The sequence below is a fragment of the Poecile atricapillus genome, chromosome 1 (genome assembly GCF_030490865.1).
Source record: "Poecile atricapillus isolate bPoeAtr1 chromosome 1, bPoeAtr1.hap1, whole genome shotgun sequence".
Taxonomy (NCBI): Eukaryota; Metazoa; Chordata; class Aves; order Passeriformes; family Paridae; genus Poecile; species Poecile atricapillus.
This window is the reverse complement of record NC_081249.1, coordinates 111,499,605-111,521,674: the sequence shown is the minus strand read 5'-3', so window position 1 is coordinate 111,521,674 and position 22,070 is coordinate 111,499,605. Positions and strand designations below refer to the sequence as shown.

The 22,070-nt window shown below is 43.9% G+C and overlaps 2 protein-coding genes and 1 long non-coding RNA gene across 9 annotated transcripts in view; 2 read left to right on the top strand and 1 right to left on the bottom strand.

Annotated features, from left to right (window-relative positions):
* Positions 1-439: 439 nt before the first annotated feature.
* On the bottom strand, positions 440-6,016 carry LOC131574730 (uncharacterized). Its single transcript, XR_009276567.1, has 3 exons — positions 4,880-6,016; positions 1,386-1,567; positions 440-524 (listed from the first exon to the last, which is right to left on the bottom strand). It is a non-coding gene; the product is annotated as an uncharacterized LOC131574730 (long non-coding RNA).
* A 145-nt stretch (positions 6,017-6,161) lies between these two features.
* CREG1 (cellular repressor of E1A stimulated genes 1) lies at positions 6,162-12,146 on the top strand. Of its 2 annotated transcripts, XM_058829397.1 has the most exons (4): positions 6,165-6,522; positions 8,589-8,708; positions 9,994-10,178; positions 10,563-12,146. In XM_058829397.1, coding segments are annotated over exons 1-4 (621 nt in total). In that variant the 5' UTR covers positions 6,165-6,207; the 3' UTR covers positions 10,564-12,146. The 2 variants fall into 2 exon arrangements, with proteins under 2 accessions (XP_058685389.1, XP_058685380.1); XM_058829406.1 differs by lacking the exon at positions 10,563-12,146 and having other exon boundaries at positions 6,162-6,522; positions 9,994-10,179.
* Positions 12,147-20,330: 8,184 nt separating this feature from the next.
* Positions 20,331-22,070, top strand: part of CD247 (CD247 molecule) — a 47,794-nt gene continuing 46,054 nt past the window's right edge. For 5 of the 6 annotated variants that reach the window (XM_058848585.1, XM_058848576.1, XM_058848567.1 and 2 more), the window contains exon 1: positions 20,331-20,668. In XM_058848585.1, coding sequence (XP_058704568.1) covers positions 20,611-20,668 — 58 coding nt within the window. In that variant the 5' untranslated portion in view covers positions 20,331-20,610. The remainder of the gene's footprint in view (positions 20,669-22,070) is intronic. The other variant, XM_058848548.1, reaches the window with a different exon arrangement.

The following is a 22,070-nucleotide window of genomic DNA, read 5'->3' as shown; positions in this document are numbered from 1 at the left end:
GTCGCAAATGTTGTTTTTGAGACGTCTGCCATGTAACACACCGTCAAAGTCACACCTCCCATGACTGTTTCCTGCTGCCCAGGGGCTGTTTCAGTATTTTCTTTCTGCTTTCAGGGGTTCTGCTGTGCAGAGGAAACCAGTTGCTTAGGTGTACAGAAAAGGAAACGGCTTGACAGAGGCAGTATCTGTTCACCCATATAAGTAAAGCAAAAGCCGTTGCAGCTGCCCTACCACAGTTCTTCACTCCATTTATTTCTGCCTCCAAGTATCTTGCCACAAAGCAGATCTTTTCTGCCTGCTGGATTCCCATTATTCCCAAATATGCCATTGCTCTGGGCAGTACTCAGAGTACTTCTGTCATTTTGTCTGTACTTTTGACACTTTTCCATGCTAAATCTTCCTTCCTGAAGGAGCAAGGGATGAATGCACAGAAGTATGGTGTATGTTTTTCTCCAGACAGGAAGACATGCAGTGTGGATTTGTTCTCCTCTTTCTTGTTCCAGGACTGGAAACCACTAGAAAATCTGAACAAACAACCCACATGCTTCAGCTGCAAGAACTTTGAAACAAACCTTATTAAGGGAGGTTCTACAGAGAAACTGTGTGTTCTACATGATGTGCATTTGCAAGTATTTTGAGCTATCTTCAAGTATGACTCTTTGCATCCTTCTGTATATCCCTGCTTACAAACCTGGGATGTGAGACTGACTTGTTCTTACATCCAAAAAAAAGTTCCACATCTGTTCTGCTCTGCAGGGGAAAAAAAAAATATATATATATATAGCCATTGCTAGTGCCATTAAAACAGGCTCTAGGGGGAAATTTCATTTGACTGAGAAAAAGCTGCAATTGTGGCACCCTGGATTTTGCAGCTTCCTGTCTGATTCTTTTCAAGACATGTGAGGCCAACACAGCAAGTTTGCTTCAAAATAAGTGACTGGCACTCCTGCTATAGGCAGCATGTAGGAGAGAGGTGCAAGGAACTCCTTCATCCTGGCATTCCTGCAAAACAGGTGGTGTAAGAGGTTCTGCCATGCTCGGAAACACCGTGGGCAACATTTGCTGGCTTCTTGCATTTTGGCTACAAAGGATGGGCAATGGAGCCTCTGCAGGGTGCTCAGAGGAGCAACCAAAAGGAGATGGCTATGCTTTATTCAGAAACCAATTAGTTAAAAGAGTTTTGGAGGCCATCTGAAACTGTCTCTGGTATTTGTGTCCGTGCAGTAATCTCATTTGGGTGTGTCTGCCTAGCTGCCAAATCTGGGAAGGTATGCTTGTCAGAGTGGTGGGAGAGCAAAGGGTGGAGGGAGCTGTGGGTTCCTGCAAGACAGATTGCAATTCTGTGCTTTGTTAAGACATTTGTTGAGGGTTTTAGTACAGCTCACCTGTCAGTGCCAGTATCTGAGGTTGTTCTGTCCACCTCTCTGCCAGGTCTTGGCTGCTATTATCCACATCATTTCCTGGAATTCCCACCACTAACCAGCAGCTGTTATTATATTGGGGTTTTGGCCTCCTGAAAATGGGGTCTCAACCCTTCCTGTTCCCACTCAAGCAACTCAATTCTCAACTGAAAAAAAAAACCAAAACCCAAAACCAAAAAATGAGGGGATAAGGTAACCACCGAAGAAACAACATTTGTATTTCAAAGATTAATCAACTCAAAAAAGCCAACATCCTGTTTCGGGTTGGCTTTACACATCAGGTCTGACACTGGCAGCCCAACAAGGAAGCGAAGGTGAGCAGTGTTTTTCTATGAGAAACTCGCTTTTTGAACCCACCATTCTGCTGAGCGTGCCCCGAGCTCTCTGCCTGTGCCCCACAGCACTAAACCAACGCTGTGGACGCAGAGCCTCACCCTCCTCTTCAGGGACTTTATCAGCAGGAAATGAACTCAGCTGGAACGCTTCGTACCATTGACATTTTTGTGCTGGGGTCCTGCAGCTGCAGCGAGGCGCTTGTGAGAGCACAAACACAAAAACACACACGTGCCAACACCCACACGGACACACGGACCGGCGTGCCAGGCTCTCTGGGGACTGATGTCAGTGGGAAAGCCCCGTTAACAAAGGGAATTAAATGGAAGGACATGGCTATAAAGTGGCTCTCAATACGCTGAATTGGAATGTGAGTTTGTGTGTTTTCTGTGGTGGCCGTGTAAAAAAGTAGGTGGTAGAGACTATCTGAAAGATTGAACCATTTCACGTGTTCCTGACTGTCAGCTGACGCCTGAGCACTAACATTGTGGTTCAGACTAATCAGGCTTCTTCATTAGGGCTTCCTAATTGCCAGGTTCTGGGCAAAAGCCTGTCTCTAAGCAGAGCAAAGTTTAAAAATGCTGCATGGCACAGGGAGCATTTCAGCTCATAATAATGAGATCACAGGGAGATGGATCATCCTGATCCTACCAGGGGCTGGTGGGTGGTTTTCAGATAACTGGTGTCATCTCCTGCAGCACCTAAATGTTTTTGGAGAGCTCTTCTTTCACTGCTGGTCTGCTTGACTTCAGAGAACAAACCGAGCTGGGGTGTTAAGAGGCATGGCTGCATCCCATTGTACTCATACAGTGATGGGACAAATATTATTAGCATGAGCCACTGACAACTTACTTCCAGACAGAACAATTCCTCTAAAGTTACTAGTTTTAGTACACCAGGCTTAATATAAACCAACAAAACCAGTCAGAAAATGGCTGCTGGCACAATTCTGGGTATATGTTCTAGTTTTGATTACACTGTTCTCAGGCCAGTCCTACTGCCCATCTCTCAGTGTCCTAGAAAGCAGCCTCACAAGCAGTGGCCCCCTCCAGCAGCTTCCTCAGCACGCAGCCCAAGCTCTGACTGAACAAGATTTTCTGACTGAAAATGGAACAACATTTCTGGTCCCTAACAGGTTATGCACAGAGGAAGCTTGCCTTGCCACTGCCTGCATGGTGGCTGTTAAAAAAGGACTTTTGGCTGAACAGCAGGCCAGCGCTATAATGACTTTACCTATCTTCTAAAAAATACACCAAGGAGAGAGTCAAAGGCTAAATTCCCAACCAGGGTAATTCAGGAAGTTTGAGGGTGAGAACAAATAAATGTCTTATGCACAAGCATGCAACGCCTCCCCTGCTCAGCAAAGGTCTGTGTTGTGTGCCACTTCTAGCAGCAGCAGGGCTGGTATCTCCCCAGGAGAGAATCTAACCAACATTTTTAGAAACAATTTGCATGGTGGGTCTCATGTGGCACCAAGCATTGGCACTTCAAAGCACTGAGCACTTCAGCTTTTGCCAGAGCTGACTCACAGGTCGGTCTCCTCTGTCAAAGGCAGCGGCAAGTGGCTTTAATCACCCCGGCAAGTGACTTTAATCACCCTGGCTGTCATTTGGATTCGGAGAACGGGCCTGGCTCAGGAATCAAGCGCTGCACAGCGAGACTGCACAGCCCCCGAGTGTTATCTGGACACAGAAAAGTCTCTGTTCATGGACAGACTGCATGAGCTAGACAGGAAGCCTGGACCAGAGCACAGCTAGGCTGCGTCTGAGGAGAAACCGTGCCCAGCCCGGGCTGGCAACAGAGAGAGCTGGATCAGGCAAAACCAGCTCTGAAGAGGGCAGGCAAAACATGACACAAGCCAGGATGGAGACCTTGCCCACTTTCTGACTAAAATACATCTTCTCCAGAGACACAGCCTGAAGCCCATCACATATAAAACACACTGAAATTAAGATTGTTCCATGAACTCAGCCTTGGAGGAAGTAAACTTGGCTCCATTTATGGTGAGATATTACTGTCTATTTACTGTTTTTTAAATGCAATGAAGCACATGATTTGAAAAGGAGAACTAGTAATGCCTAGCAATACTTTCTTGACCCTGTTATGCAAGGATGCTGAGAGCCCCTAAGCAATACTGGAAGACAACAGAGAGAATCCTTCTCCTTTCTCTGAGATCTAACTGAGGAAGTGAGAGAGCCTGGTGGCTGCACATCAGGGGTTTAGAGAATCCTTTTTTCTTTTTTTTTTTTTTTCCTACAAAAATTTCAGTTTCTCCTGAACATCTCCAGGAGAAGGCAGCAGCAGAAGTCTCCATGTGTCCTGGAGAGGAGGCAGGGATCTCTGCTCATGCTCTGCAGGCAAGGGGAATACTGGAGGAAAAATTATTTTTGTTCTGCCTGTACAGGGCAGCAGATAAATAGTAGGAGATAGATGGATAGTGTGTTTTCCTTGCTGAGTTCAGCCCAACAGGCTGATCCATCTGGCCTGCTATAAGCTGTGGGTGCTATGGGGCACCTGGGGCAGTTGGTGGTCACAGGGCAAGTTAATTTGGCTTTCTCAGTGCTACAGTACAAGTACTGTACTACTTTACATAGTGTGAACATACTTGGATCCAGGTGGAAATACGAAAATCCACCATCTTTTAGGCCAAGTTGAATCAAGTCTCAGTATTTCTTCAGTTTAGTGCATCTCTCTATACAAATCTTTATAAGGTTGTTGAGCACAAAGTGATGGATAAAATAAGCCAGCTCAGTGTTTATTTGGGTAAGTAATGTTTGGAAGAGCCTTCCAGTGGTGTTCAACTAACAAAACCAAGTCTTGTAGAGGCAAGGGCTCTGACATACATCCTGCAGTGTGCAAGAGGTAACACCTGAGCTCTGCCTAGTCATTTTGTGGGCTTTGTGGCCCAAAACAGATAGTCCCTGCTGCTGTGATTAAAGGATAAGGTTTTCCCAAGGGAAGGCTGGGCCCCAATCACATGTGGTAACACGGAACCAGCCTTTGAGACTGATTCAGCAGTGGGCAGGGATAGAGGCCCTTGGACTGCTGAACGACAGAATCATTATGGTTGGGAAAGAATTTTAGGATCACCGAGTCCACCTGTTAACCCAGTACGCTGTGCTCACCATTAAAGCATGCCCTCAAATGCCATATCCACGCGGTTTTGGGGCACTTCCAGGATGTGATGGACTTCTCCGGGCACACAAAGCAGGGGCGATGCCAGGGGACTGCGCCGTGGCCTGTCCTGTGTCACTCAGACCCCGCAGAACGGGCCTGCTCCGGAGTGCCGGAGAGGAGACTGCCTCCAAACAGTCGGGAGCCCTGGAACATTCCCGGGACATCCCCGAGACTTCGCGGGGACATCCCCGGGACACGGCGGGGACATCCCCGGGACACGGCGGGGACATCGCCGGAGCCGCGTCCCGCCATCGCCCCCCTCAGGCCAGCGGGAGCGCGGCCACCGCCTTCCCTTCCTCCCCCGCCAGGCGCTCCAGGGAAACGGGGCTGTCAGGGAATTCTGTGGGCCGGGGCCAGCGCGGTGAGGTCCGACAAGGCCAACAATGGCCACTATCATGAATAGCGTGGCCAGAGGAGCAGGGCAGGGATTGTCCCTCGGTTCTCGGCACTGGTGAGGCCACACCTCGAATGCTGGGTTCGGTTCTGGGCCCCTCACTTGGAAAAGCCATTGAGGCGCTGGAGCGAGTCCAGGGAAGGGTCTGGAGCACAGGGATTATGAGAAGGCACTGAGGGAGCTGGGGGTGTTTAGTCTGGAGAAGGAGGCTCAGGGGGCACCTTACTGCTCTCTGCAACTCCCTGAAAGGAGGGTGTAGCCAGCGGGGCTTGGCCTCTGCTCCCAGGGAACGAGCGATGGGATGAGAGGACACGGCCTCAAGCTGTGCCAGGGGAGGGTCAGGTTGGACACTCAGAGGGATTTCTTCACAGAAAGGGTGATTAGACACTGGAATGGGCTGCTCCTTGGAGGCGTTGGAGTCACCGCCCCCGGGAGGTGTTGAAGAAAAGGCTGGCTGTGTCACCCGGTGCCATGGTCCGTGTCACTCGGCGGTGCTGGGTCACAGCTTGGACTCGGCGATTTTGGGGTCTTTTCCATCAATTCGGTGACGCAGAGCAGGGCTCCCATTGGCTGCCAGGCTGCCGGTGACTCCGCCCCCTCCCAGGCCGCGCTCTCTGGGTTGTTTACAACGGCTGCGCACATTGACCCGCCCCCTGCAGCTCTCATTGGCTGAGGTGCGCAGATCTCGCAAGCCTATTGGCTAGAAGTGAGGGTGTGTCTCGTCACTCCTGAGGTTGTCGCTCATTGGCTCGGGGGGCGGGCAAGCGCTGCTCCCATTGGTAAACCAGGGTGAGGCTCCGCCCCTCCCGGCGCGGTTCGGGGGCGGTGCGGGGGCGGTACGGGCGGGCCCGGCAGTCGGTGGCCGGCGCCGTGAGGGGTGGGATGTCCCGGTCCGTGGCTGTGCGGGGAGCGATGGCGATGAGGCGGCTGCCGCTCCTCCTGTGCGCCGCATCGGGGCTGCTGCTGGCGGCCGTCGCGGCCATCCCGCCGCCCGAGGAGGCGGCGCGCATGGCGCGCTACGTCCTGCACAGCTGCGACTGGGGCGCGCTGGCCACGCTGTCGGCGCAGGAGGGGCTGCGCGGCCGCCCCTTCGCCAACATCTTCTCCCTCAGCGACGGCCCGCCCGGGCCCTGCGGCGGCAGCGGCGTCCCCTATCTGTACCTGACCGACATGGAGATCTCCGTGCAGGACCTGGAGGTGAGCGGGAGGGCGGTGGCACTGCGCTGGCACGGCGGGTGTGAGGTGACCCCAGGAAGGGCACTCAGGGAAGCAGCCAGGTCACTCAGGCCTGCTCTCGCCAGCAAGCGGAGAGTGCCAGGTTAGTGCGCCAGCGCTGGTTCGCAGAGACGCGGAATTGCTGGGGCTGGAAGGGAGCTCAGCCCACCCCCCTGCCACGGCAGGGTCACCTCGGGCAGGTGACACAGGAACATGGCCAGGTAGGGCTCTCCAGAGAGGGAGACTCCACGGCCTCCCTGAGCAGCTCCAGTGCACTGCCACCCTCAGTGCAAAATTCTTCCTCGTCTGTGTTTTAGTTGTTGGCTGTTCCATGGATGTCGCCCCGTTGGTCAGCCCTGGGGACAATTATTTGATCAATTATTATATTGACAATTATTGTAATCAGCCTTTGAGCAGCTGAGCACCAGCAGTGCTGTCTGTGGTGACAGGAGCTCTCCTGAAAAGTTCCTGCTGATCGTGGCCTTGAGAATGAAAGGGCAGCACCAGGCAGAGGAAGTGTCTGCAGCTTCCAAAAGCACTGAACAAAGCAGCGAGACACCACGGAATACTTGAACAGAGAAAATATCACACAAAAAAAAGTCAAAAGGACTGCAACTTATCAGTGTGGGACCTAAGCAAAGAGAAGTCTTACCGAGCCTGCTAAAGGAATAGTTATTAAATCTTTGGAGCTTACCATACAGGGAAGCACACGTGGAAAGACATCGTTGGCATGCTGAGGCTCTGAGTGTGTAATTGGCCTTGTCCCAGATCTTTTGTGGCCAAGAATTTGCTAAAAACTTGATTAAATAGCAGTTGTATGCCTCATTTATTAGATTTGGTTGTTTGTTTTAGTATGTTACAATATTAGTAAACACAAAATAGTCTGAAAAATTACCACTGTTTTATCATTTTTTGTTTGTTCCCTGTCAGGTTTTAGTTTGTTACTTTAAAATAGTTTAATTATGTATCTAAGTACTGTAGAGAGATTAATTTACCTTTCTTTCCATCCCAGATAAAGGTGTTTGCTTTCAGAATAACATAAAACCCACGGTGTAAACCGGTAATGAATATTTCCTTCAGAAGGCTCCTCAACAGGTCCTTATTTTGCTGCTTCAGGGCAGAAACTCTTGACATGTGATAGTCAGGGGCAGGCGAGAGGGTGCTGAATAATCATGAGTCAGCTTTTTGGGAGTTAAGCAACTTCCTATCTCTCAAGTGGTTGCTTGTTTCATGAGGTCACTGGTGCTCTCTGTAGGGTTCAAGTGACTTTGGAGGGTTTCTCTTGGACATGAGCCCTTCTAATGAAACTTCTCAAAGCAGGGGAACTTCCCTTACTGGGAGGTAGTGACCCTTAGTACGTGACATTTTGCAGTCCTGTTTGGCACCAATGCTTTCCCAGCCGTGGTCACAAAATTAGGTTTTTAGAAAAACCAATCAGATACGCGTTCTTTAATTCTTCAGGTTAGGCGTTTCACTTAAATACTCAGAATTTTTTTAAAACCTAACTTGTAAAATTCACTTTAAGTATCAAAATAGCTGTCTGGGGGAGCCAGGAGGCTGTTTTGAAGAGGTGTTTGTATTTCTTCTAAGTAATTTTACCAACAGTTGTGAAGCTCAGTTGCTTGCCTTCTCAGTAACACTCAGCCCTTCCACCAGAATTAACCTGATGAAGTTCACTGTATGTCCTTGTGCTCTGCACTGTCCTTTGTGTCTGTAAACTGCAATATATCATAATTTGTATGTGAAGTAGGTAGGCTGAATTCAGAGTTTTAAGGGGTATTGTTCAGTGGTGTTTGCATTTTATGTTAGCAAACTCAGCACACCTCTGAACTGGGCTTTATTTCAGATTCAGAGCTTGCCCAAGGAGCCTTTCACATGTAGTTAGGAAAAGGTGATGACAGCTCTGTTCTTTTTGCCAGTATTACTGAGCTGAATAAAGTACCAAAAACTCAATAAAGTACCAAGAGCTGAAAATGTGGTGGGTATGATATTTTTTTTCACATAAGAAAAGTAAGCATAAATCTCTTATCTTACTTCTTGCATTTCAGGTCAATTCAAATGCCTCTTTGACTGTGTCCTTGGCACAGACTCCTTACTGCAGGAAGCACAGATATGATCCACAGAACCCCCTCTGTGCCCACATAATCTTCGTTGGGAGCATTGTAAAGGTAAGCAGCTGAAAGCTGACACTGGGCAAGGTTGTGTGCATCAAATATAGATTTGTGTTACAGTGGAGGGAGATGAGAAAGGTGAGAAATTCTGTGCAGAAGCATATGCTGACATGTTCTGACATATGCTGTGCTATCCAAAGGCCAGCTCGTGGTTTGGGTGAGGAAAGAAAACCTTAATCCTTGATTTTTGCAGGAGCTTTGTTGACATGCCTTTAGCAAGGAGTTTTCAGGGACAATAATGCAGGAAATCTCCCTCATTCCTGACAATGTGTTCTGAAAGTAAGAAGTCTGAGGCCATTATTTTGGAAAAACCTTCATACTTTATTCACATCTCTCCTGCTCAGTTAAATTCTTTGGTTCAAGCAGTATGGCATGCCTGCTTCTGAAACTCTGTAGAAATAAATACTAACCTGAGCTACAAAGCTGCAGGTATTATAGACAAAAAGTGTGCATTGTGTGATCTGGTGGTGCTGCTGCCAGGGCAGTGTTCTTTTGTGCACCACCACTTTGGTGTGTCTCGTAGGAGGAACTGAGAACTGCATGTGTTATTCATTGAAGATCCTAATCCCATTATTGGGGATAATGATTGAGGATGAGGACTAGTCATCACTACTCTCTCTGACTTGATAGTCTCAATTCTTATTTGGTGTTTTCACAGCTCTAATATTTGTACATTGCACTCAGCAATATTTTAGTTGCTTTCCTGAGTTTCTCATTAATAATGGAGTTGATTTTATTTAGGTGGTTCTTCTTGTACCTTACCCAGAGCTCTAAATTGTTGCTTTAACCCTTTAAACATGTGCACATTGTATATTAGGTACCATCACACTTTTCAGCTTCCCTTCTCTGTAGAATCTGTTATACCATCCTATTTGTGTGTGAGTGTGTGTTTGCAGATGTCTGGGCACAGTTGGATCTGTTTCTGTCAGTTTGAAAGAGCAGGTGCAGAGGAGGTAAAATTACGCCTCAGACATCACATTATAGTAATTCACTTAGAATCCATACTTCTCTGTTTTGTGATTTGTTTAGAGATTTGTTTTTCTGTTGATGAAGTATTTTCTTGCTCGTGCTAACTTTGAAAGCAGCCTTCTGACTGAATGTTGAAATCCCCTGTCTCACATGGTTGCACACCACACTGAAGATGAGCAGACTCAGCCACAGTAATGAGCCCCCTGAGACAAGACATGGCTGAACTAAAAAAAGCACACTGCAGTCAGCAGTGTTTTTTTAGCTAAAACTCATCTTTATGTGATATTGTAACATTTTCCTGGTTTTTGTTTAGGTGAATGATACAGAAGCAGGCTTAGCAAAAAAAGCATTATTCAGTCGCCACCCTGAAATGGAAAGTTGGCCCAAGGATCATAATTGGTTCTTTGCCAAATTCAACATCACCAATATTTGGGTCCTGGACTACTTTGGTGGATTGAAAATTGTGACACCAGAAGAGTACTACAGTGCCAAGCCTTAGTAAGTACTGAAGTTTTTAATGGCTAACTCTCATTATATTTCACACTTGTAAAACTTCTTGCTGTTAACAGGGAGGAGTGGCTCCTGTAAAATTGGCATGGTTACTGTCCTCTGTTTGAATTAATTGCAAAACAGATGATGTTTTGGTGCAATAATTAATAGCAGTGAGACTCTTCAGCATTTGTTAAGCTGTATTAATGGGATTGCAGCAATATTGCTGATACTTCCAAAAGAAAATTGTTGAATCTGTCCTTGTGATATTGAAGTATAGAGAAATTGTGTTCTGTTGTCTACATAAAAACAAGTCTTCAAACTTTCAAATATATTTTAGCACAGTCAACATGAATTATGCATTAATTTCACTCTTATTTTTACTCCTTGTAGGTGGAAGAAGACCCTTGGTGATGCTGATATGGAAATGAATTACTTTGGCTGTTTCATGAAAGATTTGTTTTTTCTATGTAATGTAGAGCTGAAATAATAATACAATAAATCAAACACCTTGCATTGTTAAGGAGCATGTATTACCCTTGTGAAGTAGATTCAACTTCTCACTAACTTGAATCATGTCACTGAAAGACTTTTGTGCATAAGCAATAACTAAATTTTATTCACTAGACAGGAATTTGACAAGGTATCTGACAGTGTGCATTCGGAAATGTTGTGTTTACTGGAATCTAAAGGATTAATCCAGTTCTAAAGCTTTCAGTGCCTTAGTTAAATAATGTTTCTGAGCACTTTCCAATTTATTTTATTTTTAATACCAGTTTAGTTTAGAATTTTATGGTGAAGTTCTACAGGATGGCTCAGCTGATGAAATGGAAAGCAGTGCCTGTATTACAGTGGCAAATGATGTGCTGAGTTCCCAAATCCTGTTAAGAATTTTCTTTGCATGCTGATAAACTCACTTGTTTGAGCCACTTTTCTGTTTTATTGAATGTGCTGTCAAATACAATTGTGTTCATGCCAGCTGTACCTATAACTCAGGATAAGTTCTTGGTAATTCTTCAGCTGATTATGTGCCCTGACTCTGTAATAGAAGCAGATCACTAGTACCTAAAATATCTGACTTAAGAAGACTAGTGTCTTGTAAATTCAGTGAGAATTTACAATGTTGTGAAGGATAAATATTTTGTAATTGAGATTCTGAAATACTCAGCTTTATTAGAGTGGTCAAATGGCAATTTATCAGCTTTTATTGCCCTCAACAGCAGAACTGAGCAGATTTTGGGGTCTGGAAGCCTTACACAGCAATGTTGGATTAGTAAACCCAGAAATGAAAAAGAAGCAATACAGTATGACATAAATGTTTAATGATTTGTAGAGACTGAAAATTAATGAAAGGTGTGCTTAACTAATTCTGTGTTAAAGTAAGTTGCACCCAACCACAAAAAACCACCTTTTTAATATCCTCTCCAATCTGCTGTGTGCTAAGTTCACAAACACTAAAAATTGTTTATGAAGGACTAAGTTGATTTTACAGTGAACAAATGTTACCTAGTTGACACAGAGTAAAGAATTTAGACTCCTTAGAGGAGGTTGATATATAGAACAGCGGGATTTGTCATGTAAAATTCCTGTGTCTTAATGTTGCTGTTATATCACTCCTTTTCTCAAATACTGGGATGATTTGTGGAAGTATATTTTATGTAACTTATTAAGAGTTTTCTTCACAAGGGGAAGGAAGGTACTTGGTATTGTCTGTTCTACTATTTTAAAACTAATTTAGGATCAAAAAAACTTATAGAAATAATTTATGTTGAATAGGTGACACTGATATTTAATGTGAAATTGAAAAATATTTTTATATAAGGTGTGACAGTTGTGAAAACTCAAATGCGTCTCTGTCATGGACTCAGTCCTTTCTGTGAGGATACTTGAATGCATTACTTATAACCCTGTAACTTTTGATGTGTGAGACTGATGATGCTGGGCTTTTTTTTTTAAATTAAAATATTTTTTTGACAAGTGGTGTCAAGCATTCTGTATTACATGTCCAAGAATTATTGTCTCCCTCCTACTGTCTTTCATACAAGCACTCTCTCTTTTCAGTGTTCTTGTTTTACTGTTTCTCTGATGTCTTTCATTCTTGCTAGAATTTATGGGGAAATGTCCCTACTTACACCTGCCTTCCCCTCCTTGGATTAAATCTTGTCTTTGTATTTCACATGCATCTTATGCTGTGAAATGGAAAATTGGAAAGAGAAATGCCATCATTCCACACATGCCCAACTTCCTTCTTCTGCCATCTGCTTCTGCAGATTCCTCGCTGGTAGGGCAAGGTGAAAAGCAGGAAAGGTTTTGACATTGAATGTGCTGTAGAATACAACAATAACATTGGTGTGTTGTCAAGGCTGTTTTCAGCACAAATTCAAAACACAGCCCTAAGCAAGCTAAGAAAAAAAAACCCAACCACAAAACCCAAATCTCCATCCCAGCCAAAACCAGTACAGCACCTTCAAAAGTATTGCTTTGACTTGAGGGTTTGGTGCAGAATAGGGATAGCTTTGTTTCTGATTTTCTTCTCCTTTTACTATCAATTCCCAAATATTTTCTCTTTGGAAGTGGAAGGCAAAATCTTTGCCTTTTTTTTTGGTAACAGTAAGATCTTAAAACAGTTTTGTAATAAAACTGCAACAATTGTAGATCATCCAAATCTCCTCACCTTTGAAATCTGGGAGGACCCCAACCAGCTGTTTCTTTGGGAAAATTGTGAACAGCAGGCTGGTTAAGCTGCATGTACAGACCTGGATTTGAGGGTCAATTAGATAAGAACTCTGGAGCTGTATCAGTGCATCTCACTGAATGCTTCTTGGTGTGTTTCATACCTAGTAGTGGAATGTAAAGCAGTTCAGGTTATCAGTCTTCTCCCTTGGTAATAGGGTGTAAATGTTTATATCACCAACCCAAGAAAGTCATCAGCTGGTCCTATTTTTCCTCCCCTCTTTTCCCTGTACTCACCTTCATTCTGTCCAGCTCATTCAGGAATTCCTTTGTGAGCATGTTTCCTTTCTTCCTGCTATCCAGGACTAATACTGTGGCTTAGAACAGAAGAGGGTGAGTATAATCAATTGATACAGCTGTAAGCAATGAATCAGTGTTTTGATTTCTGTGTGTATCCTCTCCCAGGGCATGCTTGAAGTACCTGAGCATATTCTCAACAGCAGTGAAGTCAGCCTCCATCCCTGGGAGGTACCTGCACACATGGGAATCTGACACAGGATAAATGCAGCCATCCCACTAAGCCACAGGATGTTTGTTAGCTGAGAACCCGATAAGAGTCATCACAACTCGTCATGTTCTTCCTTCTACTTCCTACTTCATGTTTTTCCTTCTATTGATCTTGCTTATTGACATGTTTGTGTTTCTACTTCTTGATTTTCAAATTCTTTCTTGATTTTTAAATGTAGGACTTGTGCCTTGTAGGCTCTTGCATCATCATGCAACATCATTACACAGTAGATCTCAAATATTTCAGGTATTCATTTAATCCTTTATTCAGTTGTCTCAGGAATTAATTTCTTAGCTGTTTAATATTGTGCCTGTGATCTTCACAATAAAATAGAGATAGGTCAGTCAGAGTATCAGACTAACACAAAAGGTGTTAATAATAACTTAATTGATTAATTTGTTATCAAAAGGTTTTTCCTGAGCAAAACCAAAATTGAAATCGAGATAAAACCAAAAAATTGAATCAAGATAAAAATCCAATAAATTGATATATTGTTGTTGAACACAAGAGGGTGCCACAGACTTAACATTCGGCTGGAGTGTTAAATGTTTAATACTTAAAAGTGGTTATTGAATTCATCATAACTCAAAGATGCTGGAAAAGCAAACGACGGAGGCATAATATGAACAAATTCTTTTTCTACAGTGCTTTACATTATGAATGCTTCCCTCCATAAACACAGCAGCCTGCTGGCTGCAAAAAAAGGGAGCATTCATCATTTTTTTGTGTTTTGTAATCATTTTGTGCTACGGAGAGCTCAGAAGTAATATCCATGAAAATGATTTAAAGGTTTTTAAATTAAGTAACTCTAGTAAAGGAAATGGAGACAAGTATAGAATGCCATGGAACATCGGCTGGAGCAGCCAGCTCCAGACCCAACAGTGTTTATTTCTGTCAAATCCAGAGAAAGGGGGGTTCATTAACATGACCATGCTTTGGCTAAGGCTTATCGTGAGCTGAATTAAACCACTCGACTCTGATTTGTAATTTCCAACAGCTAATTAATCTTGGGTTCTTCAAGTGCTCCCAGGCTGCTCTCCAGTGGTTTGGGCTGCCCAGATGATTTGCAGTATTTGGGTGGTGAGGCAGAGCTGGGAAAAGCCCGAAGCTTCCCCTTTTTCCATGAGGGCTGTGTTAGAGCTCAGGCTCTTGTTGCTTGCTCAGTCCTACTGTCTTGGCCTCAAGTCCAACTTGAGTGTAGTTGACCCTGGTTGCTGTCACCCAACCTCTGTTCTTGTTCAGGTACTGTGGGACTGCTAATTTTGGGGTTGAGCCTGTTTTCCCTGCCAGCTCCTTTGCTTGGTCCTCTCCAATAATTGTATTTTCCCTGGGGGGGAAACTCAGCCCATGAGTTTCTCATACAAGCCTCTTGCAGTTGCTCCCAGGGCTTTTTGGCTTAAGAACTTCTGTACCTAGAGGCTTCCTGAGTTTCTAAGCTGAATTGGTGTGTAAGAAGATTAGGCTGTAAGACTTATTCATTCTGGGTATAGTAGTCAATGTTCTTCACTTTCTGTGGAAACAAAGCTTAGGTAACATTTCTGGGTACTTGCATTTGTCAGATTTGTTTTCACTTTGTGTTGGATTCAGATTTGAAATGTGAAGTCTGACCTCAAAGCTACCAAGCTCCTATAAATGTCATGACAACTGGGGAGAGGAAACAAGCCCCAATTCATGTATATTAAAGGTACAAAAGTCATGTTTTGAAAATTTGAGTTTCATTAATTGTGCTAATTGTAGAGCTGGAGTATTCTGGTTGAGTAGTGTGACCAGGTATGCATTAGTACCAGAAGGGGTGTAATTCTGTATTGTTTAAGGGATGTCAGGCTTTAATCAAAGAACCTGACAGCTGTAACGATGATAAGAATTACTTTCTTCCTCTATTTCTTAATATATTGCATTGAAAAGCCTTAAAATTTCCCCATTACTCTTTGCTTCTGATTCATGCAGCTTCCAGGCTTAGTTTTGCATAGAATTTCTCCAGTTTAAACAAAAGAGGTGCCACGTTTCTGGTGGTGATCCCAACAGCTGCTGTGGGTCTTGTTGAAAGAGGAGAATCTCTCCCTTGACCTCAGTAGTATTGTCAGTGTATCCACACAGGTCTAGAACTACTTCATGTTGTTTTTGCTACTGCCAAGGACTCAGATTGTGAATTTACTTTGCATCTTTACTTTTCCCTTCCCCTTACCTATGAAAATGTAGATACCAGTTTGCAGCACTCATGTAAAATACTTGTAACTCATCTTGATACCCTTAGATGACATGAATGCTTAATTTGAAGAACAAGATGACTTGGTTTTCATCTGTGAGTAATTAATTTTAAGGTTTTTAAAATAAATCTGTAGTTGCTACAGGCACAGAGTAATTTGACAAAACCAGAGGGTGGGTGTGTGTGCAAAGGGGGAGAAAGAGAGTGTCAAGGAATAGTGTGTAATTGCATTTCTAAGCATGTGTATTTTTGTGAAAACACTGAAGATAATTTGTGTTTCTGTAATGTTTTAATGCCAATGGAACCTGTTAAACATCTTCCCGTGTTAACAAGTAACTTTCTAGATTGAAAGGTGGCAATTGTTTAGAGATAAGAAATAGTTGCACAAACGCTGCATTATATGATTATAAGAACATTGCACACTAATTTCTTGTCTTTTAGACAAAAAACAGTTGCCTAATCAAGCATGAATTGAATATTTGAATTGTTTTAAATGCTTAAATGAATTTCAGTTACTTTATTTTTTTCCTCAGGTGAGCATTTGAAAAATGCAGAACAGGTGAGTTAGGGATAAAGAGGGGAGGAGAATAAAGGAAAAGAGGATACTTGTCATACACCTTAAATGTGGCTTCACAATATTTTTATATTTATAAAAAGCATAACCTGATAAGTTATATTCTGTACAGCCATGCTGTAATACTGCAATACTGAAGGTGTTTTATAATTAAAAAGAGTGTTTCAAAATGTGTGTAGTGATAAAGTCACAGAAGTTTTCTATGTGTGATGCAATGTAATGAGGGAAATTCACCTGCAATTAACAGGGTTGTTGATGATGCCAGAGAGAGTAGTTTGAGTAGCCTAAAAGAAAAGAAGCACTGTTCCTCCTCCTTAAAATATGACAAGCCATGGTCTCTTGAGTGCATTAACAACAACAAAATCCAGAGCAGATCATAAAAGCATCACTAGGGAGGGAAAAATTGGATATTACAGATTCAGTAGTCTCAAAATTGAACATTCAAAGAGGATGTATTTTAACTTTCTCCTAACAACTCCTTTATAGGTTTCCACAACCCCTGTTGCACTGAAGATTTTAAGACCATAGCAGGAACAGGAAACTGCCAGTCACAAAAATCCCTGAAATAATGAATAGAAATATGTTTTGGAATTGCATCAAGGCCTGTCTATAATCTCCTATAGGAAACATGCACTCCTGGCTGTATTTGTCTTTGTGATCCTGCACAGGTGTCCCTTTTTATGTTTGGGGTTTATTTTTTTCTTGTTGCACCTGTCACGGTTTCTATTTACTCAACACAGCTGCAAAGAGAAGTGATGGTGAGGCGAGTTTTCCTTGGAAAAGTAATATTTTCATACACAAAGGGGAGCAGTTGTAGCAAGAGCAACTCCTCTGTCTCCATGTTGGGAGCTGCAAAGCAAGACCTATAGTTAGACACTGTCTTCTTTCCAGCACTCCATTTGCTGGCAAAAGGGCAGGGCAGGGACTAATCCTCTTGGAATGCAGCCATTACCACTAAATAAGTATTAATTGCTGCATTCCAAGGGGATTAGCACAGTTGAACCCAATTATAGCAAATCGAAGCTGCACTGTAAGGCATTACAGTGCATTGAGGTGCAGTGAAGCAGTGTAGGACCGTCAGTCTGCAACATTTTATCAATAAAAATGGTGAGCTTACACGCAATAAACAGCAGACCATTTCTTTTCAGTGTATTAGTCTGAATGGCATGCCTGGCTGGAGGCTACAGCTTGCTCACCAGTGAAAATTGTTGCTTTTTTTAACACCCATTATCTTTGTGTGAACATCTCCAGAAATATTTTTAATACTTGTTGAGTTAATTACGGCACTGCAAGCGTCGCTCCCTGCCGGACCAGGGGCAAGGCTCTGCAGTCTCTCTGGATTCTCACGTCTCTAAACTCGGCCAGCTCCTCCATCAGGTGATGCAGGAACTAATTTTGCCTGTGAGTGCTAACTGTATCAAACAGGCTTAGGAGAGCTCCTGATAACCGACCTGTTCTCAATCCCAGCAGTCTGCGGTGATGATTACAGGCATATCTCTGTGGTAGCAATACAGGAGCCAGAGGGCAGTGTGTAGTTATATATTTTTTTAATCCTCAGCTTGACTGTGGTGTGGGTTTGTTTTTTTTTTTTTTTTAGTTTTCATTTATTTCCTGTTAAAACTGCAAACCCTGCTGCTTTTTTTTTTTTATAGTACAGTCAAAGCATAACCAGTAAGCGTGAAAAGGGAATGCTTCTGGGAATGAATCAGCCCCTTGCATTAGAGCTGTTCCAGGATTTTTTGTGTCCAGAGAAAGGATGGCATATGGATGCACAGAACCAGTTGAATGTATGCCTTGACTATTTTACGAAAGATCTTATCCTTACGGATAATGAGCTGCACCTTAACCAGCATTAAACACATTGAGTTGTGCTTGGGGACCACTTCAGTTCCCTGACCCATTCTGTTTCACAAACCACAGATCAAATATTGCAGTCTTCCCAGTGCAGGTAATTCTTGAAATCGTATTTTTCTCCACCCATATGTTTAGATGAAGAGTCAAGTTTAGCTGAGAGCTTTTCTTAACACAGCAGGAAGGGTTTTATATTTCCAGTGTGGCCTTGTCTGTATTGAGAAAAATTGCTGCTGGTTCAGCTGAACGAGGTTTGGCATTCATTTCTAGTCCAGGGTTAACAAAGTCCTTACGGTCTGACTGAAGTGAGTAAACTGAAACATCACTATGGTTTAAACTGCTGGTAGAAATGCATTTGCAAGATTGGTCAATGCACAATGTGGGCAGGAGGTGCTGAAGTTTTTACAGTGCTGTGTAGCTCCTAGAGATGCAAAAACTGGAAAGGCTGAAAAGAAGGTGGCACTCTAAGCAAATCATTCCCCATGATAGAGTTGTAAGCCTTATGAACAGTGAAAAGCTTTTTCTTAGAGAGGAGACCTCTTCCCCTTTATCTTTTCCTGTCCTGCTTGGCTGCATGTGATTTGCATCTCTCCCATGCCATGCTTGTTTTGAGAATAACTCGTAATACAAGCACGAGTGCTCTTCTGTATAGTTTGATTATATTTGGATAATGATAAGCTTGCCTTAGTTCAAAAGCTGAGGGATGGGGAGGTGAGAATTTCTAGGGGCACTGTCATGCAAAGCCTTTTTCTCACTCTACCCACACTTCCAAATGAAGTCCATATACTCAATTTCTCTGACCTTTCCCTATCTAGACATCAAAACACACTGGCCCAACTGCTGTTCTCCCAGTGTGCCTACTGTTGCCATTAATCTCCCTTTCTTACACAGCTCTTCATTTCTTTTCCTTACCTTTGGCCTCAACTCTTTATTCAAAGTGATAATTTGCTGGCTTTCTGCCGGAGGGAGAAGCTATGATCAATAACAGGAGGAGACAGGGGTCAGTGGAATAGTGATGAGCAGTGCCATCTGCTTCTCTGGAAACACCGTTACCCAAAAATATCAATAACTAGGATGATATTTCAGCTTTTGGATAAGGCATCAGTGAGATTGAAGCAGCCAGCAGTGAGAACAGGGGTCTTTTTCTGCTCACTAATGCCTTGTTTCAGCCAATCTTCTGTCACACAGAGAAGTGGACAGAAAGGGCTATATCCAGCTTGCATTGGAATATAGAACATGTACCAGAGCACAGTCATTTCTGGGACTAATGACACCTCTTTCAGGTTCAGTGCATGGCAGCTCTCCTGGGCTGTGCTCTGCTTCTGCCTGGTGGTGTCAGAGCCCACCTCCAGCCTTTCCTTGGGGTTTTTGGGGTAGAAGAGCCTCAAAGAAAACCCTCCCCCGGACTGGGAGAGAGCAGAGGCTCAGCAGCACTGCCTGGGTATCACAGAAGGGTATGCTGCACTATTACACCTGGTGCTACACTACTAATGGTGTCGAGTACTTTTGGCACAATGTGACTGGCACAATACATAGTTATTCAATTAGAGGAAAAGACAGTTTTATCCATGTATTAGCCTTTATTACTCCAGGCAGCAAGGTGACAAATTTCTTCCAAGAACTTCAGTTTACTTTGCCTTCAAAAGACTGTTAAGCATTACTTTTTGTGTGCACAGGAACTCACACCCTGCCATACTTCAGGTAAATTTTTAGCACCAGTTTCTGTACCTCCTGGGGATACACATTCCTCTGTATTTTATAAGAATTAGAAACAGGAGGGAAAAAAAATATATATGTTAAGATGTTTTAATTTCCTCCCAGCCTAAGCTCTGATCCTTAAGTGCATTATTAGTGTTACAGTTGTAAACATTAAACACTCTGTAATCTATTGAGCCAGATATATTTTGATGGGAGTGAGGCTGAGCTTTTAGCCTTTGGGTTCATCTAAGCTATGGCGTCAAGCTTTCCTAATTCAAAGTTATCTAAAATTAACTTTTTTTTTATTAATATGAAAGTGAAAAGTTTTATTTGCCTGCATTTATGAAGAGCACGATAATGTGAGATTTCTTACAAAGTGGGAGTTAAAAATTAGTTTTATATTGTTATGAGTTTAGACAGCGATATTGTTCAAGAGTGACTGTAACTTACAGTTTTAAATTTCCATTTATGCCCTGTGCTGCACACTGGGAACAGTTGCATAAATCCCTTTTGAAGTCAGGTCAAATTTGATACCAGAAACAGAGACCAGCAGCTGCTGAGTGGGGATGATCTAGGAACCATCAGACAAAGTGAAGGGAAAAAAACCCAACTCACTGAAAACCATCTTGCAGAGAGGAAAAGGATGAATAACAAAGGAAACCCCAAACATCAACACCAAGAAGGCAAACCCCAGCTCTCACTCAGAGGCTGTGAAGGCAGAGGAAGCCAGCAGGTGGACTCCAAAAGCCCTCATAGGAGGTGAGCCTCTTCCTGTGGCGGCTGCACACCAGCACAGCCTGTAGAGGAGCCTTTTTTCATCTTCTTCTTCTCTCCCGTGGTCTCCCTTTCCCAGCACTGCCGGCGGGGCAAGATGAAGTGGAGGAGGATCGCCGTCCTTGCCACCCTGCAGGGACAGCTCCCAAGCACAGGTAAAGGCCGCCTTTGGGTTTGTGAGGAGTTCTCCTAAAGCTCTCTGGAGGAAAGGGTGCGGCGTTTCTGTGGTGGATTCACCACCATTTTGGTAGCAGGAGGGTGTCTGTGCGAGCCCCTCAGCCGTGTCTGTCCTCCTGTGAAAGAGGAGCGGGGCCTGCCGTGTTGAGCTGGCCTGGAATAAAGAGCCCCTCTGGAAGGCTGGGATGAGGGGCCTTTCTGCAGGAGCGATGCCACAGCTGAACAGTAAAATAAACAAAACTCTCAGCCCTCACCTGGGCAGCTTTCCTTGCAATTTAAAAGGGGAGATTTGAAGCAGCAATGGAAAACAGTGACTTGAAGTAAGCTGCATGGGAAAGGCCTCTAATGGTGTTGGGCTGTGGGTTTGACGGCGGGAAATGGGGCACAAGTGGCGAGCAAAAGGGTTGGGCCCTTCCCCTCACGTCCCTGCCTCCATGCTCCTCTCCACCACACACAGCACAAAATGAAGCAATTTCTTCCTTTGTGTTATTTATTCGTGTGGTGCATAGGCCGGCCCTGCTTGGAAACCCAGCGGAGCAGCTTCGGTGTGCACAAATTTTCCAAAGTCATGTTAAGTTTGAGAAGGAGGAATTTACTTCTTAGGAGCATAGTAGATCAAAAAAGCAACAACATTTACATCTGGAAAAGGCCTCAGGCGAGGTCTGAATGTGCCATAAGCCACATCTGAGCATGCATTAAAACCAAATCCTCCGGAAGATTTTCCCCCACAGTGTACACCCTGGCTGTACTTAAACGCAGCATCCTCAGGAGCTTGGGTGACTGCCACAGACATTTTATTGGAAAGTTTTCTGGGGATGAGAGGAGAGTTTGCAGCTGCTTTCTAATACTGTGGAACTGGTCCTGGTGATTTGTGAGGTTTTTCTTTCCAGGAGGGTTTTGAGAGGGGATTTTATGGCCCCTGTTGCAGGCCATGATTTGTGTTTGCCCTCCTTCAACCCCTGGGGCCTCTGTCTCTTCCTGATACCCAAATATGATACTGTACTTAAGTATACTACTCGTATTTTGTACCTTGCTCTGTATCCACAGATGCATACAAAAGTATGGAAGTTACTTTAGGTCAAAATCCATCTGCAAACCCATTTTTTTTACATTTCCTCCTTTTTAACCTGTCACACAATGTCTGTAGTTCAGGCTCCTATTAGTGCATTTTCAGCAGAAAGCTTTGAAAAATATGTAATGCAGCTTGCAGAGGTCTCTGGTGGAAAGCTCTTGGGGTATTCACACTTGCAAAGAATACCTGGTTCAAATTTTGAACCGGATACTGTTGTCACCCATTTGTAGGTGGCTGTCTGTGGATTTGAGGGGAAGTATTTCTGATTGGATACCTCTAATCATCTGAAGTATAGCAGCATTTAGCCA

What these genes read in the sequence shown, in the direction of transcription:
- CREG1 (XM_058829397.1), top strand. Translation starts at nt 6,208, where the DNA reads ATGTCCCGGTCCGTGGCTGTGCGGGGAGCGATGGCGATGAGGCGGCTG. An exon ending in TCTCCGTGCAGGACCTGGAG is followed by an intron (nt 6,523 to 8,588) that starts GTGAGCGGGAGG and finishes CTTGCATTTCAG; the next exon opens with GTCAATTCAAATGCCTCTTT. An exon ending in TCGTTGGGAGCATTGTAAAG is followed by an intron (nt 8,709 to 9,993) that starts GTAAGCAGCTGA and finishes GTTTTTGTTTAG; the next exon opens with GTGAATGATACAGAAGCAGG.